The sequence below is a fragment of the Prionailurus viverrinus genome, chromosome C1 (assembly GCF_022837055.1).
Source record: "Prionailurus viverrinus isolate Anna chromosome C1, UM_Priviv_1.0, whole genome shotgun sequence".
Classification (NCBI taxonomy): domain Eukaryota; kingdom Metazoa; phylum Chordata; class Mammalia; order Carnivora; family Felidae; genus Prionailurus; species Prionailurus viverrinus.
The window spans coordinates 16,688,046-16,704,952 of record NC_062568.1 but is presented as its reverse complement, the minus strand read 5'-3'; the positions used below and the strand labels follow the sequence as shown (position 1 = coordinate 16,704,952).

The 16,907-nt window shown below is 38.3% G+C and overlaps 1 protein-coding gene across 1 annotated transcript in view; it reads left to right on the top strand.

The window, feature by feature from the left end:
* The window catches only part of ATIC (5-aminoimidazole-4-carboxamide ribonucleotide formyltransferase/IMP cyclohydrolase), a 28,473-nt gene extending 15,979 nt beyond the window's left edge, over positions 1-12,494 (top strand). Inside the window, exons 9-16 of the mRNA XM_047871552.1 lie at positions 199-306; positions 1,160-1,245; positions 2,624-2,713; positions 3,964-4,092; positions 8,593-8,685; positions 9,890-10,072; positions 11,813-11,968; positions 12,263-12,494. Coding sequence (XP_047727508.1) covers positions 199-306; positions 1,160-1,245; positions 2,624-2,713; positions 3,964-4,092; positions 8,593-8,685; positions 9,890-10,072; positions 11,813-11,968; positions 12,263-12,382 — 965 coding nt within the window. The 3' untranslated portion in view covers positions 12,383-12,494. The remainder of the gene's footprint in view (positions 1-198; positions 307-1,159; positions 1,246-2,623; positions 2,714-3,963; positions 4,093-8,592; positions 8,686-9,889; positions 10,073-11,812; positions 11,969-12,262) is intronic.
* The last annotated feature ends 4,413 nt before the right edge of the window (positions 12,495-16,907 follow it).

Sequence of the window (16,907 nt, the reverse complement as noted above, 5' to 3'; positions counted from 1 at the left end):
CTGTTAAGCGTCCGCCCCTTGATCTCAGCTTAGGTCTTGATCTCACGGTTTTGAGTCAAGCCCCGCAATGGGTTCTGCGCTAAGCACGAAGCCTACTTTAAAAAAAAAAAAAAATGTATATATGTATATATGTTGTTTTGATTTAGGAGATGGTAAGCAGTAACGTGTGGGGGTTTATTTTATGGTTTTCCATACCAGGTGCTGCTGTTGGAATTCCACTAAGTGAAGATGAGGCCAGAGTCTGCATGGTCTATGATCTGTATGAAACACTTACACCCATATCAACTGCGTATGCAAGAGCAAGAGGTCAGAACAGTAAAAGGGTTTTTATTTCTTTGTTTGAAAAAGAGAAAAGAATGTTTTATTCTAAGTAGAATAAAGTAGTAATATCTTTTCTTTCAGTAAAAGATTCCAAGTTGTCTTTGTTTTTGTTTTTTTTTATTAATACTTAGGAATGACTCTATGAGTGCCTTAGAATAAATTTGTTTATAAAAGTGTGTGCTCCTATTTTAATGTAATAAATGGAAACGTAATTAAATTTGGTGCATCTGATTTCACATTAGGCTGTTGAGTACATTGTTTAATATATGACTAAAACTATATGGTTGTTTTAACTACACTATATTTGGTTAGAATTATTTTTTATGTATTGCAGAAGTATCTAATTCATGAGATTAATAGCCTGTGAATATTACTGTAATATTTATGGAAGATCATTGAGAAACTTCACAGCACTGTTCACCTTCTACAACAGGGTTACAGACTGTGGCTCATGGGCGAAATAAACCCAGCCTGCCACCTACTTTTGTCAATACAGTTTGATTGAAGCAGGGCCAAGTCCCTTCGTTGATGGGACTGATTTCTACAATGGCACCGCTGAGTAGGTGTGACAGAGACAGTGTGCCTGCAAAGCTTAAAAAGTATTTGCTATCAGGCCTTCCACAGAAAAAGTTTGCCAAATGCTGCCTTAGAAGTTAAAATTAAAGAATACTTTGTTATGATCATTTCAGTTAAGTGGCTTATTAATCTGTTATTTAGATCTTATATAAATAATAGAGTTAAATTTAGAGAAATGGATTTTATATGATCACATTGGGGTTTTTTAAACATCTTTTTCTATGCAGAGACCATTTGTAACACTTCATTTTTATTTTTATAGGGGCTGATAGGATGTCTTCATTTGGTGACTTTATCGCATTATCTGATATTTGTGATGTCCCTACTGCCAAAATTATCTCCAGAGAGGTTAGTGGACTTTCCTGTATCTTGATCCAGGCATAACTGAGTAAAGCTCTATTTGGTCATAGTTTTCATTGAAACTATAACTTCTCATATTTATTTACACCATTTCTAAATTAAGTTTATCATTTAGAATGTTCATATTTTATGTAGAACGTGAATCCTTGACTGAATTGTAATTTTGAGATTTAGTGAGTGTTTCAAATGAATATTTTGCTATTATGATAAAGTTTTAATTTATATATTTAGGTTTTTTTTACATTCTCTAGTAGTCATTATCTTAATGCCAAAGTTAATGTTTCTAAAGAGCAGAGGATGATGTAATAATGAGCCTTACCATAAAGCTTTGTAGATCTGTAATGAAAGATGTTGTATAGGGGAAGATTATAAACTACTCTGAAAAACTAACCCCCATTAGTTGAATACCAAACAAGCCTTCTGGAAAGGTGGGTTTTGGGGCAAGGAGACAGACTGAAAGAAAAAGAAGATAGCTTGGAGGGAAAACAAATAGGTAGAAATGAAGGCTACATGAGGTTGACAACATTTAGTTGCTTTGGGGATTCTCCCCATGACCATTACCATCCCTCTACCATCCCCATCCACAGTGGAGCTGACCTGCTGTGTTTTATGTTCTAGCAAAAGGCTTTGTAGTATGACTTCGCTATCTTTCAAAGATGTTAAATATGGTCCCTTTTTCTTGCTGTTGAGGTACTTGCCTTGCCTAAGGTTATTAGCAAAGATGTAATCTGATCCCCATGCCCTGCTCTTGTGGAACTGGCTTTGCCGAAGGTCATTTTGCTAGTACTGGCGGAGAGGGCACTGGAGAGGGCACTAGAGCGGGCTCTTTCTAGTGCAAAACACTTCATGAACAGGATAGTGAGAAATTGTTCTTCTTCTTAAGGTACATGTATTACTGTGACTCCTTTGTTTGTTCTTAGTTAAAACTGAAACAGCCCGAAACCCTGAAAGGAGAGCAAGTGAGATAAGGTCAGCCGTAGAACTCTGTGTTCTAATATAGGCTTATCTTTTCCAGGTATAGGTACTAGCATTATCTGCTGGAGAAGAAACCAGAAAATGCTGCTGCATTAAGACAGATAATTGTGTTTAGATTGCTTAGGAAATGTTCCCTAATTTTTGAAAATAGAAATTAATGTTTAAAGGTTACCTGGGTGGCTCAGTCGGTTAAGGGTACAACTCTGGATTTTGGCTCAACCCAGCATCAAGCCCTGTGTTAGGCTCCGGGCTGAGCATGGAGCCTGCTTGGGATTTCTTTCTCCCTCTCTGTCTCTCTCTCTCCGCCACCCCCCCCCCCCCCGCCCCACCTCTCCCTCTCCCTCTCTCAAAATAAAAACTTTAAAAAAATTAATGTTTAATATATTTATAGGTATCTGATGGTATCGTCGCCCCAGGATATGAAGATGAAGCTTTGAAAATACTCTCTAAAAAGAAAAACGGGAGCTACTGTGTTCTTCAGGTTAGTTTAATTCATGTTTGAAATAGTAATTTGTTTTCTTCTCTTAGTTTCTTTTCCCCCATATTTAATCTTTTCTTTATGATGACAACCTTTGAATTTACCCTTTACTGAAATTTCTTTAATTCTTAATCCTACAGGGTTTTTTTTCTTACTATTAATTTTTTGGTTTAAGATGAGGGTAGCTTCCTTAGTCTTAGTTTTAAATTCTAATTAAAAAAAAAAGTTATTCAAAAGGTGTTAAATTTAAATATCATTTGATGAAAGGCCTCCCCATCCTTCCTTTTTGCCACTCTGTTACCTCTTTAAAAGTAATATTTTAAATTTCTTGCTTGTCTTTTCTGAAATAGTTGGTACTTTTTAGGAAATATTTGCATTTCTTTTTCTTTTTGTTGTTGTTTTTTCCTCCTGACACAAATGCATACAGTCTGACCATCTTTGAAGTTTGCCCGGTATGGGTGTAGCTTATGTAGCCAGTCACCCAGTCATTAGCCACCACACACGCTCTGCAGTGAATTAGGACCTGGTCACAGTCTGTGATAGGTCCTGCTCCTCTTTGAGGTTGTCCCATCAAATTTTATGTCTTAATGGGATTTCCTAATAGCTTTGCCAGCATTGTGTTCTTTAACTTTTTCTTCTTATCAATAGGAGATAAAAATGGCATCTCATTGCAGCTTTAATTTCCCATTATGTGTGTGGTGAACATCTTTTCATATTTAAAGTATTTTTTATTCCTTTTTATAAATTATCTGACTATATTCTTTGCCTGTTTTTCTAATTGATGAGATTTTTCCTTACTGATTTTTACACACTCTTAGGTATTAGGGAAATTAGCCCATAGTCGAAGATTGATATTGATGCCTGGCCATTCTATTATACCCATAGTGAAAGGATCTTACACATGCTTAAATTAGAAAAAACGAATATAAGCTTGCTTATAATGATTTTTTTTTTTTAATTTTTTTTTTTTTTCAACGTTTATTTATTTTTGGGACAGAGAGAGAGCATGAACGGGGGAGGGGCAGAGAGAGAGGGAGACACAGAATCCGAAACAGGCTCCAGGCTCTGAGCCATCAGCCCAGAGCCTGACGCGGGGCTCGAACTCACGGACCGCGAGATCGTGACCTGGCTGAAGTCGGACACTTAACCGACTGCGCCACCCAGGCGCCCCTAAAATGATTTTTTTGTAAAGTTAAATGAAAAATGTTAAAGGTTGTAGATGTGTTGGTTTTGACTCTAAATTTGTATTTTAGATGGACCCGTCTTACAGTCCAGATGAAAACGAAGTTCGAACTCTCTTTGGTCTTCGTTTAAGTCAGAAGAGAAATAATGGTGTCATTGACAAGTCATTGTTTAGCAGTGTTGTGACCAAGAATAAAGATGTAAGTTTGAAAATATCTGAACTGTATGCTAGTTACTCAGTGAGTATTTTTAATATTTATAAGCTTATGCATTTTTAAAGACTCATATTTAAAAATGGTTGATGTGCAAATGTCTAGCTCATTTTTAAGTTATCAAGTAAGTTTGAGAGCTTAAAAAAAGAATAAATTATGATATTAGAAGCTAATGTGTGTATGTACATAGAGATATTTATCTTCATTTCTACGTAAATGGCATCGTATCTTTTATGATTCTGTTCCGTAACTTGCCTTTTTACCATGCACTAAGCTGCAAATATGCTTTCTATATCAGTAAGTGTAGATCCACATCTTCATCTAAAAGGCCACATGGCGATCCATGTATAGATGTACTAGGATAGATACTTAGATTGTTTCCATTTTCAGTGCTGTGATCAGTGTGTTCACGTAGTCAAGTTTTTGTTCTTGTGCTGTTTGTCATCTGTTAGGAAGGACACATTCCTAGGATGATAGTGGTGATTTTTTCTAGTATTTATATATACCCTATCATTTAATAGGCATAGCACTCTATGTGGGGGTTGGGGAAGGGTGACTATCCGATCATCTCTATTGTAAAGATCACAAAATTGTGACGTCAGGTACAGTTAAGAAATTTGTCCAAGGTTGCACAATATGGAAATGGATGAGCTGATATTTCTTTTCTGAAATCTCTTAATTGGACATTCGATTTTGAAGGATATTTTTGCTGGTTCTAACAGCTCTACTTGCCCCCTACCCCCCCCCCCCCCCCCCGCCCCGCCCAAGTACTTAAGATGTGTAACTACACTGTTTTGTGGTCTTACCTGCTGGTATGTCTGGTATTTTTGATTGAATGATTGGGCATTGAATGTGAGAAAACTGTAGAGCTATTTTGAAGGTCTGGATGGTGTTTTTTTCTTCCCTCCAGAAAGAGCTGACTTCTCCTTTTGGTGGGCAGATCATATGGAGTCCGACCATCTTTATCCTGGCAGGAATTAAGCTGACTTGAATTTGGGCTTAAATCTTTGTGAGGAGCAGTCTGTTTATGGTTCACCCCTGCTCTGCTGAAAGCATCAAGGGTCTGCTAGTATCACTTTTCCCTGGTGTACTAAACTCCATTTTTGCCACTTATTCCTGTAACACTGCCAAAATTTGGGCTCAGTTCCTTTACCTTTTAGCTTACTGCCTTTCAACTTAGAAAATGCTTGAAGCAAAAAGCATAGACAGCTACACTCGTTTCTTCCTACTTCCTTTATCTCTGGGATCTTTGCTTCTCAGTACTTGCTGTTTTACTACCTCACTGTTGAGCGTGTTTGTTCCTAGAAAAGGTTTAGTCTCGTAACAAGTCATTCATTGTAACAGAAATAGAAATGAGGAGGTGCAATTGTTCCCAGCTCTGACTCCTGAGGCTTTAAGTAGAGTTGCTGAAAGTAAACCTCCGAGCCTTTATTGGAATAATTTGAGCTGTTAATAAGTATATGGTGATTGAGACGTGATTTTTGTTGTTTTATTCTTCCATTTTTATTTTTAAAAATCAGTGGTGCCCTGAAGTAAAGGAACATGGTAGGCATTTCATATAGAAATAGCTTTCAGTCCTTTGCAATCTACTCCTTTGGTCAAGGCTATTAAGTACTGGGATTTCCAGATGGAAGCATGGTTTTGTACCATTGTGACTGTAGGCAGCTCACATTATAACATAGTAATATGAGGCTCTTTTTCTTCTTACTTTATTAACCTGACTGGTTAATGTGTCTTTTTAAAATACTGAAACAGTATTGACCTAGATTCCATCGTACCTCTATTGACAACCCTGCCTGCCTATTGAGACTCTTACTTTTGTAAGTTTTCCTTATAGGTTTGTAGGTATTGGACAGATGAATAATTTAACAGTATTTGATAGATTTTGTACCTCTGACTGTACTAACTTAGATGTTTTTTTACAAGTAATGAAGTATGGTTTTAATGCCTCTTTTATCTAAATTCTTCTCTACTTATTTCGTATGTATTTTTAATTAGAAATTTGGAAAGTGAAGCATAGGAGTGATGGTTTTATCTTTCTTTGTATTGCCCTCTCCTTTGAAAGCAGTGTTTTGTTAACTTTTCAGCCTCAAAATCCTTGGAGGTGTAGAACAGTGGGAGAAGCATAAGGATTGATTGTGCATTAAAAATTAGTGAACATGGTTGAATTATTTCCTCTTCCAGTTTTCTTAAATAATGCTTTAATTTGTTTTAACTATTTATGCCATGTATATATGACTGGATTCCTTCACTCCCATCCCCATACCATCTCCCCCTTGAGATATCTTGTCTCATATTTCTTGATCCTGTCTCAGAATACCAGGATTACGTTTCAGGGCAGACCTGTAGGAAAGCTGGTTTATGTTATTAATCTTTCTTAGAACCAAAGGAATAAAATGTATAGTTGGCGACTCAAACAGATACAGACAGGAAAGGATATACTACGTTAATACTATCTTAGAATAAGAAATTCTTAAGAAATTCTTTTAATTGAGCTTTTAATTTTGAAATAAAAATGAGAATTATAGATTACAGGCACTGTTAAGAATTCCCATGTACCCTTTGCCCCATTTCCCCTGATGGTAATATAATGCCTTGTAATACTGCAGTACAATATCACAACCATGGTAATGATATTGATACAGTTAAGGCACAGAAAGAATGCTTCCACGACCACAAGGATCCCTTATGTTGCTCTCTTACAATCACACTCCCTTCCTTCCTGCCTCCACCCCCTCCTTAACCTTGGATAACATCTAATCTGTTCCCCCTTTTATAATTTTCATTCATTGCACATTCATGAGTGAGTTTTTCTGTGAACATAAGTTCTCATTCCTCTGTTATAAAAGGCCCAGGAGTATCATCAGTGGCTGCTGGGTAGTATCATAGTTGCATATTTAGTTTTTTTAATTGCCAAACTGTTCCAAAGAGCCTGTGTGATTTTGTGTTTTACACCAGCAACATGTGAGTGACCCAGTTCTCTGCATCCTCACTAGCTTTTAGTGTTGTCGCCCTTTTTAGGTGTGTAGCAGTATCTTGTGATTTTAATTAGCATTTTCTAACGGCTAATGATGGGTGTTTTTTCATATTTATTTTGCCATCTGTGTATCCTTTTTAGTGAAATGTTTCTTCGTGTCTTTTGCTCATCTTCTAATTAGATTGTTTTTGTCACGGAGTTTTGAGGGGTCTTTACTTACTTAAATAGTAGTCCTTTTTTGGTTATGTGGTTTGCAAATATTTTCTCCCTGTCTGTACTTTGTGTTGTTTTTTTTTAACTTTTTTTTTTTTTAACGTTTATTCATTTCTGAGAGAGACAGCATGAGTGGGGAAGGGGCAGAGGGAGAGGGAGAGGGAGACACAGAATCCGAAGCAGGTTCCAGGCTCTGAGCTGTCAGCACAGAGCCTGACGTGGGGCCTGAGCCTATGAACCATGAGATCATGACCTGAGCCAAAGTTCGATGCCCAACCAACTGAGCCACCCAGGCGCCCCTGTACTTTGTCTTTTTATCCTCTTAATATAGTTCGCAGAACAGAAGTTTTAATTTTGAAGTCTGATTTTAATTTTGATGAAGTCTGATTTTTCCCTTAGCTAATTGATCAGTTAGCTGCTGCTTATAGTCTTTGTCCACATAGATAATCCTTCTTTTCAGTTTGTATTTGCTCTTTACATTAAATATAGTGACAGGGGCGCCTGGGTGGCTCAGTCAGTTGAGCATCGACTTTGGCTTGGGTCATGATCTCACTGTCCGTGGGTTTGAGCCCCGCATCGGACTCTGTGCTGACAGCTCGGAGCCTGGAGCCTGTTTTAGATTCTGTGTCTTCCTCTCTCTCTGCGCCCCCCTCCCCGCTCATGCTCTGTCTGTCTCTCTCTCTGTCAAAAATAAACAAACATTAAAAAAAATTTTAAACATAGTGACATTTCTGGCTATAGCAATTGCTTTATTCTGTTAGGACTGGTAGTTCACAAGTATTTTTGAATAGTTTCTACTTAGAATATTCTAGACAAAGCAGAAAATGATCATAATTTGATTTTTCCTCAACAGCCGTGGCTCTGTGTAGACATCACAGTTGTTTGTGATATCTGTGAAAATTATTCTCCATGTTCTTTCTCAACATAAACTTTATCATGTTTCCATATATGTTCCTTGGCACTGTGGTAGAGAAAGTATTATTTGTCGGTTTAGGAATGGATATGGTACTTCACAGCATGATATGTAAACACACTTAAGCCAGAGTTGCTGCAAAATGGCATTAGTTTGAGTCCGTGATGCATTAGGCACTGCTGAGTTCCACAACAAGTATGTTGAATGTTGATCTTTTTCAGTAAAACACAATAGTGTTTTCTATGAACAGTTAATTCCATTCTATCATTTGAAAGGTACAACTAAACTACATCATAGGTCTATAAGAAAATGACTTGTAAGATGCTTAACGTTTTCCATTGGAGCTACAAATTCCACCATAGTTGACCGCCCTGTGTCTTTTCAGTTGCCAGAGTCTGCGCTCAGAGACCTCATTGTAGCCACCATTGCTGTGAAGTACACGCAGTCTAACTCCGTGTGCTATGCCAAGAATGGTCAGGTAACCACACTCTCAAACCCACTTCGGGCAGACTGTTGTTTTTCAAAATGATACTCGTCCCTCAGGTGATAGACTGCTTGGAAAGGAAAATTGGCCAGGTTTTTCTTTTCTGGGTTTGTTGATATCTACTCAGTAATGTGGTAGACCGTTAGAGCTAGTGATGATCACAGAGTATCTTCAGAATGACATTAAAATTGGTCATATTACTTCTTGCCCAGACTGAGTTGGCACATTTGGGTTAGTGGGACTGTAATAGCCGCTATAAAACTAGTTTATTCACTCCCCTCCTCCTGATGGCTGTGATATTTCCAGTGAAGAGAGAGTCAAGAATAGTACTGCTACCTATTACTCCATATTTTTGTAGCTTGTTGGATATTTTTGCGTTATTTCTAAGGTTATTTTACCAAGAATCTGTAGACTGCAAGTTAATGTGATCTTTTAAAATCAGGTTTACTGAGACATAATTTACGTACAATAAAATTTACTCTTTTTAAGTGTCGAATTTTGAGCAGTTTGCCCACATTATGTAGTTTGATGAATGACCACTACCACGAGCAAGGTGTTGAATGTTTCTTATAGACGTCAAGCGAGATATTTCACTTGTTTCCTAGTGGGCTGAGCCGTAGAATGCAGCACTGAGCCAGCTCCTCCTGGGGGTCTCTTCTAACTCTGGACTGAACTGGTTCTGCTTTCGCCATAGCTTCCTCGGCGTTGGGAGCCCTTCTCACGGTGTCTTGAGCTCTCCTTGGCACCTGTTAAATTATTTGTCCCATAAGTGGGGGAGGGAAAGTGTGGATATTCATTAGCATGTGACCTGGAAGACTTTGAAATTCAGAATTTTAGTGATTGTCAACTGTTAAAAGACTGCTTGTCTCTGTTAACGAAAACTTGGGGGATTGTGGTTACTGGTGTTCTTGGAGTCAGGTTCTAATAAGTTCCAGTAAGACTGTGCCTCACTACTGATGTCCAGGAGTTCTAGAAACTTACAGAGTATTAATAGCCATACTTCAAATGTCACCGAAGAGGTAAAATGTGTTAACAGTAGTTACTGACATCTACTCTCACCCTTAATAACTTAAGAATTATTTGTATTTTGGCCTACTGTTTTTTTCACAGAATTGATAGATTTTAGGAAATGTGCACAAAAGGCCTGTTTGAAAAAAATATTGAAAGAGAGATTCATCTTAATGTTCATGTTCTTCAGGTTATTGGCATTGGAGCAGGACAGCAGTCTCGAATACACTGCACACGCCTTGCAGGGGATAAGGCGAACTACTGGTGGCTTAGACATCATCCACAAGTGCTTTCAATGAAGTTTAAAACTGGAGTGAAGAGAGCAGAAATCTCCAATGCCATTGATCAGTATGTTACTGGAACCATTGGCGAGGTAAAAGTCACTGGGTTTGTGAGTGGAGTATACTGGTATGCTCACTCTTTTCTGTAACAGGTATTTTTCTTAAAATTTTACATTGTCTAAAATTGTAATTCTAAACTTTTTACCAATTCTCCATTGTCTGCTGTCTTTAATTTTTTTGTTCATAGTTAATCCCTTTCTGATACCACAGACTTTCCTTGTCTTTTAAAATTATAACCATTGGTTTAGTTTTATAACTTTGTACTTTCCCTGTTGGTTTTGAACTTTTGATGGCAGGGACTATTTTTCACCTATCCTGAGGCTTCTTTCACAGTGCCAACCAAGCATGATGCTTCTTCATGATAGGTGTGTATTCAACATGAAATACAACTTACCTGATAGCGGGTAACCAGTGTCTTCTCCCCCTACACTTTCTTTTCTTTTTTTCTTTTTTTTAATGTTTGTTTTTGAGAGAGAGAGAGAAACAGCGTGAGTGCGTGGGGGAGGGACAGAGAGAGAGGGAGACACAGAATCGGAAGCAGGCTTCAGGCTCTGAGCTGTCAGCACAGAGGCTGAAGTGGGGCTTAAACTCATAAACCGTGAGATAATGACCCAGGCCGAGGTCAGACACTTAACGGACTGAGCCACCCAGGTGCCCTTTCCCCTACACTTTCTACCAGAGTCATTAACAACTCAATTTTTGTTACATTACATATTTAATGTCTTCTATTTTGAAGAAAGCATACGGGTGCATTAAAATAACAACTGTTGGTGTATGTGGGTAGCTCAGTTGAGCAGACCATGATCTCACCGTTCATGAGTTCGAGCACCACATTGGGCTCGCCACTGTCAGACTGCCAGTGCAGAGCCCACTTTGGATCCTATGTCCCCTTCCCTTTGCACATCCCCCCCTTGCACTGTGTCAAAAATAAATAAACGTTAAAAATAAATAAATAAGTAAAATTGCAACTATCAAGTAGCCTGCTAAAAATCTAGAATTTAAACCTATATCTGGACATAGCAAATGTTGATAAATCCTATGTGGAAAGCAAAAGAGAAGTCTGGTAATCGGATACTCGATAGTCTCCTGAGGAGGTGAGTTAACCACATTACGTTGTCCACAAGTTCAGGGACAGGAATCCATGACATCATAAGTGTCACATAAGTGTGCCTTAAAATCATAAAGTACTTAAAACATAAGCCTTTCTTTTTTTACTCTAATATTGGTATTATCCTGTTTAATATTACTAGTGAAATCTTGCTCGTAGTTCTGGAAGGATCTTTATATGTATGTGAACAAGAGTTAAAAGTATGTTGTTTTAGCCAACAAATCATCCAAAATGGAAGCACCTTTTTAAAAATGTGAATACTGTGAATCATACCTTGATTTCCTCTGTATGACTGACTGTAGACTTGAGGCTGTGTAAATATACTTCTAGAACATCCATCATCATCTGTTTGCTTGTTTTGATACAGGGATATAAAATAGTAGATTTAATTTAGGCAGAGATTAAGAAACAAAATATATTTAGAATTAACTGATTTTGAAAGTAAATGGTATAGTCTTTATTTGGTACACTTAGAATTACTTTTCTTAATGAAATGTTAAAAGCATCAAAAAAAATTCTGGAGATGTAAATTGGAATGAGCCATTATTTATAATTAAATCCTGGGACAAATGCCCAAGTGCTTTCTGGCATTCTGATTTGCATCAGATAGTATTAAAGATTGTATCCAAAATCTTTCTTTCCCCTCTCCACCCCCTTCTCATAGGATGAAGATTTGGTAAAGTGGAAGGCATTGTTTGAGGAAGTCCCTGAACTGCTAACTGAAGCAGAGAAGAAAGAATGGGTTGACAAACTTAATGAAGTTTCTATCAGCTCTGATGCCTTCTTTCCTTTCAGAGATAACGTAGACAGAGCTAAAAGGGTAAGTGTGGAAATGATGTGCATTTGCACAGAATTGATTATGATGTAAAACCACTTCAGAAACCCTGCTTTTGGTGTTTAAGTTCTGTGAGTTTTATAGCCAAGTTATGGCAGTGTGATCAGTAATATTTAAGTATTTTACTTTTCCATTTGATGTTCTTTTGCTCTTTTGGCCGAGCGAATCAGTCTGTATTGTGAACCCTTGTTAGCTTATGCTTTGTAGAGGAGGATGTTGGTTCTTGCGTGTCTTCACCTGAACTTGTGTCTTGAAAGTCAATGTCTCTTCTCCCCGCAGAGCGGCGTGGCATACATCGCTGCTCCTTCTGGTTCTGCTGCCGACAGAGTTGTGATAGAGGCTTGTGATGAACTGGGAATAATTCTCGCTCATACGAATCTTCGGCTCTTTCATCACTGATTTCGTTGCACAGTATTTTATGGTTTGCTCATGTGTAGGTGAAAAATCGCATGTGACCTTTTGACAGGTGCCTTTTTTTAAAAATAAAACATTAAGTCTTAGTTATCTTGGATCCACAGCTTTTGGTTGTATTTAATTTCTTGAAGTTACAGGCTCTCTAGCGTGACAAACATTACCCACAAATATTTGTGTGTAAGAAATACAGGTATATCCCTGCCTCCTGGAACTCAGCTCCTCCCCAAACATTGCCTGCACCAAACATTAAAAATCATCAAGTAAGCCAGAGAAGCCGAGCAGACACTGGCGTTAGATAACATGAGCAGCCTGCAGCCTCACTGCTTTCCTCATAGGGGATTTCACTCATGCAGCCTTTTTTTTTAGCCACAGTTCTAAAAAGCTTGGTTTTCCACTTTCTACAAAAACAGCACCTTGCAGTGTGGGGCCTAGAACCTTAGAAGGGGTTAAATAAGTCTTCTGTTGGCCACATATACGAGTAATACTAGTCTATACTCTTCCCTTCGTGTTAAATAAAAAGTTACCTGCAGTATCAGCAAGCCCTTCGTGTCCCTTCTGGAGGTCTGTAGAAACATAATGTTTGCTGTTCAAAAGTTGACCCAGCATTCCATGTACAGGCTTACTACTGAAAGTAGAGCACAGTGGGGTGGCAGTGCCTCCCCACATCACAGAATGGTGCCCTTATGTGCCCTGCACAGGTGGCCCTGACTGCTGATATATATGATACCTGTGGCCAACTAAAACCTTTTGTGATTTTTCATCGTAATGGAGGGGGTCTTCTTTTTCTATGTCTTTAATCTACCTCCTCCCTAAATTGAAAGTTCTGAAACTTTTGTGTTTTTTAAGGTCATCCTTCTAGTCATGCAATGGACTAATTTCCCAGCCCTCATTGAAAGAAGGCTGACTTGGTGTAACCAATAAAATACTCACAAAAAATAGTCGATTTCTGGGGCTAGGTCCTAAAAGGCATTGCAACTTCAGCCTTAGTTTCTTGGATTACTTGACCTGGGACTGGCGAACACCATGTTGTGAAGACATTTAGGCAGCCCTCCAAGAGGAGAGGAGCTGTTTTGGCAACACTACCTGCCAGCTCTGGGAGCCAGCTGTCTTGGAAGTGGTCCTCCGGCTCCCATCTCAGGCAACATCTGGCCGCGACCTCTTGAGAGACCTGAGACACAAGTGTGCAAAGGAGCTTCTCGTGAATTCTTGACCCACAGAAACAGAGACATGTTTGCTTAAAGCCACGATGGTTGAGGGTTGATTTGTTAGTAATAGGTGGCTAATCTAGGTTTTGGCTTATAAATTAAGTGTGCATTCGATGTCCCCAACTTGATTGTTCTTTAACTTTACCAAAAGTTAACATCAAGGGTATAATTATCAAAACAGTGGTTGCTGTATTTAACACTGTCTTGCCTATCCATGCTTGCACAAATATTCTTGAGAACAGTACTACAAAATATCCTGCTTAGATATGCCAACGTGCAAATTCATCAAATTCATTCATTCTGTAATTACTGTTTTACATTTGCAGAAGAGGACTGTGTAAGAGCTGAAATGCCACCCTCCGTTACTCCCCAGATATGGAGGAGCAGTATTTTTTTCTTTTATAATTTATTTTTTATTATTTTTTTAATGTGTTTATTTTTGAGAGAGAGAGAGAATGGGGGAGGGGCAGAGAGAGGGAGATACAGAATCTGAAGGAGGCTCCAGGTTTTGAGCTGTCAGCACAGAGCCCGACGTGGGGCTCAAACTCAAGAGCTGTGACATCATGACCTGAGCCGAAGTTGGATGCTCAACCGACTGAGCCACCCAGGCGCCCCCGGAAAAGCAGTATTTTTAAAGACCCAAAATGCTTTAAGAGTATTTCTGTTAAAGAGTAAACTTTTTAAACCAGGTAAGTTTTTATTTTGGACTTCAGGCACACAGAATTAGAATAATCTTTAGCCCATGACAGACTGGTTTATGTATATGGTCTTAATAACATTATAGGACTGTGACTTCATCTCCAGGACAAAATCTAGGGTCTGGACAATAACTTAGAATCCAGCCCTTTGGTGTCCCCATCTTCCCCCACGCTATCCTATCTCCTCCAAGATAACCTCATCCTGAATCCCATGTCGATCTTTACCTTTTTATGTAACCTTAAAAATTAGAAATCTTTGCTACCTACCCAAAGATTAGGAAGATTTTTTCTTATGTTTTGCTCTAAACAATTTATAGTTTTTATTATTACAGTTTACATGTAAGATCTGTTTAAATTTTAGTGTGATGATGTATGTGTCAAGTTTCATTTTCTTTCCATACGTTCATCCAGGTGTTTTATCATCATTTGGAAAAACTTCCTGTTGGATTTCCTTGTTTGCTTAGTTAACCATTATTTGCATGGGTCTGTTTCTGGCCTCTGTTCTGTTCCATAGTTATTTGACCTAACACCAGTGCCACGTTGTCTTAAAAATTATAGCTTTGTGGTAAATTTTGAAATCAAATCATGGAAGTCCTTTATCATTGTCCTTTTTAAAACTTGTTTTTTGGTTATTCCAGGGCTTCGGCATTTTCCTATACGTTTTCAAATTAACTACTCTATTTCTATAAAGAACCCTGTTGGAGGGTGCCTGGGTGACTCGGTTGAGCATATGGCTCTTGATTTGGGCTAAGATCATGATCCCAGGGTTGTGGGATCAAGCCCTGTGTCAGGCCGGTCCCTGAGCGTAGAGCCTGCTTAAGATTCTCTCTCCCTCTTCCCCACTTGAGCTTTCTCTCAGGGGAAAAAAAAAATTCTGTTGGCATTTTGATTGGAATGACATTGAATCCATAGATCAATTTGTGGAGAATTGACCTGTCCCCTTCTTTCCCTGTGAAGGTTGATCCCCTCTGGTTTCTACCACCTTTTGGTTCCTCTCCAGTGGTTTCAAATATTTTGTAACATTTTTGTTCTATGTTTATAACTATCTGTAGGAGAGTTAGTCTAGTATAGTCTACCCATAAGAGAATCAGAAACACCAGTGAACATCATAGGAAAATTTTTAGTCACTGCTTCCATTTCTTAAGTTTTTTGTTTTTTTTTTTTTTTAGATTTCTAAGTCAATTCTAGGGGCACTTGGGTGGCTCAGTCAGTTAAGCATCTGACTTTGGCTCAGGTCATGATCTTGTGGTTTGTGGTTTCGAGGCCTGCATTGGGCTGTTTGCGGACATCTCAGAGTCTGGAGCCTGCTTCAGATTCTGTGTCTCCCTCTTTCTCTGCCCCTCTCCCATTCACACTGTGTCTCTCTCAAAAGTAAATAAACAAAATTTTAATACATTTGAGTCAACTCTAGAAAGTATATTTTTTTTCTCCTAGGAATTTGACCATTTTGTCTTAAGTTGTCAAGATCGTTGGCACATGGCTGTATTGTTTTGTATTTTTAAAGGGTCTTTATTATGGAGGTTTTGGGATGGACACAAATCAGCTAAACTCTGTACCTGTCATCCAAGTGTAACCCATGATCACTAGTTTTATATGTTTGCCCACTTAACCACTCCTCAACACTGATTATTGTGAAACACAATATAGGTATTTCCTCTGTAAATATTTCAGTTAAAGTGACTCTATAAAATTTTAAAGTATTTTTACTCTTTAAAATATATAATCAATCTATCTGCTGAAGGGGCCAAGAAATAATAATACCCCAGTAGCAAAGAACATGCCTAATGCCGAGTTCTTGGTTTCTGATGCCATCCAATAAAAGGATCCAGGACTCCTTAGAGAAACAGCCGACTCTAAGACTAGGGCAGAAAATATACAAGATGAGATGGATGCCTGGAGCATCTTAGTTTCAGTTAAGGAAGTGGTTTAAAAACAAAAATATAATGAGAGTATGTCAAAAGACATGGGAGCCAATGAAAAGAATTCCCAATAGCCAAAGCTGGAATCATTGGAGCAACAAAATAATGTAGTGTTAGATTATAACCCAATCTATGAAATACCTGAGTTCAACGCTGACATAAATGAATGACTAAATATATGAAGAATAAATCCATGAAGAAGAATTTTAAGTAATTTATATGGATACTGCACTTTCAAGGATATGAGCATAACTTTCCACCCCTGAAGCGTGGGCCCTCTGCATAGTGACTTGTCAAGGAGCGTAGCATGGAAAGGAGGGTGAAAGAGTAATTACAGTGGAGAAAGCTGCCCACCACCTTGGCCAGGTGAAGGTTGAACCACTGTGTCACGCTGTTAGTGTATGTATGCCTAAAAATGGGAGTGGCACTTTACCTCTCTGGTCTTTCCAAAACCCTGTAACCCCAGCTGAGTCATGAGAGAAACAGACAACTCCCAGCTGAAGGACATTCTACAAAATACCAGTACTTAGCACTGTCAAGATCATCAAAAACAAGGGAAGTCTGAGGACTACTATCTAGAGGAGACTAAAGAGACACAACCACTAAATGTAATGTCCCCAGGATAGACTGCTTGAACAAAGGACATGAGGTAAAAACTAAGAAAAGTCTGAATGAAGTATGTAGTTTA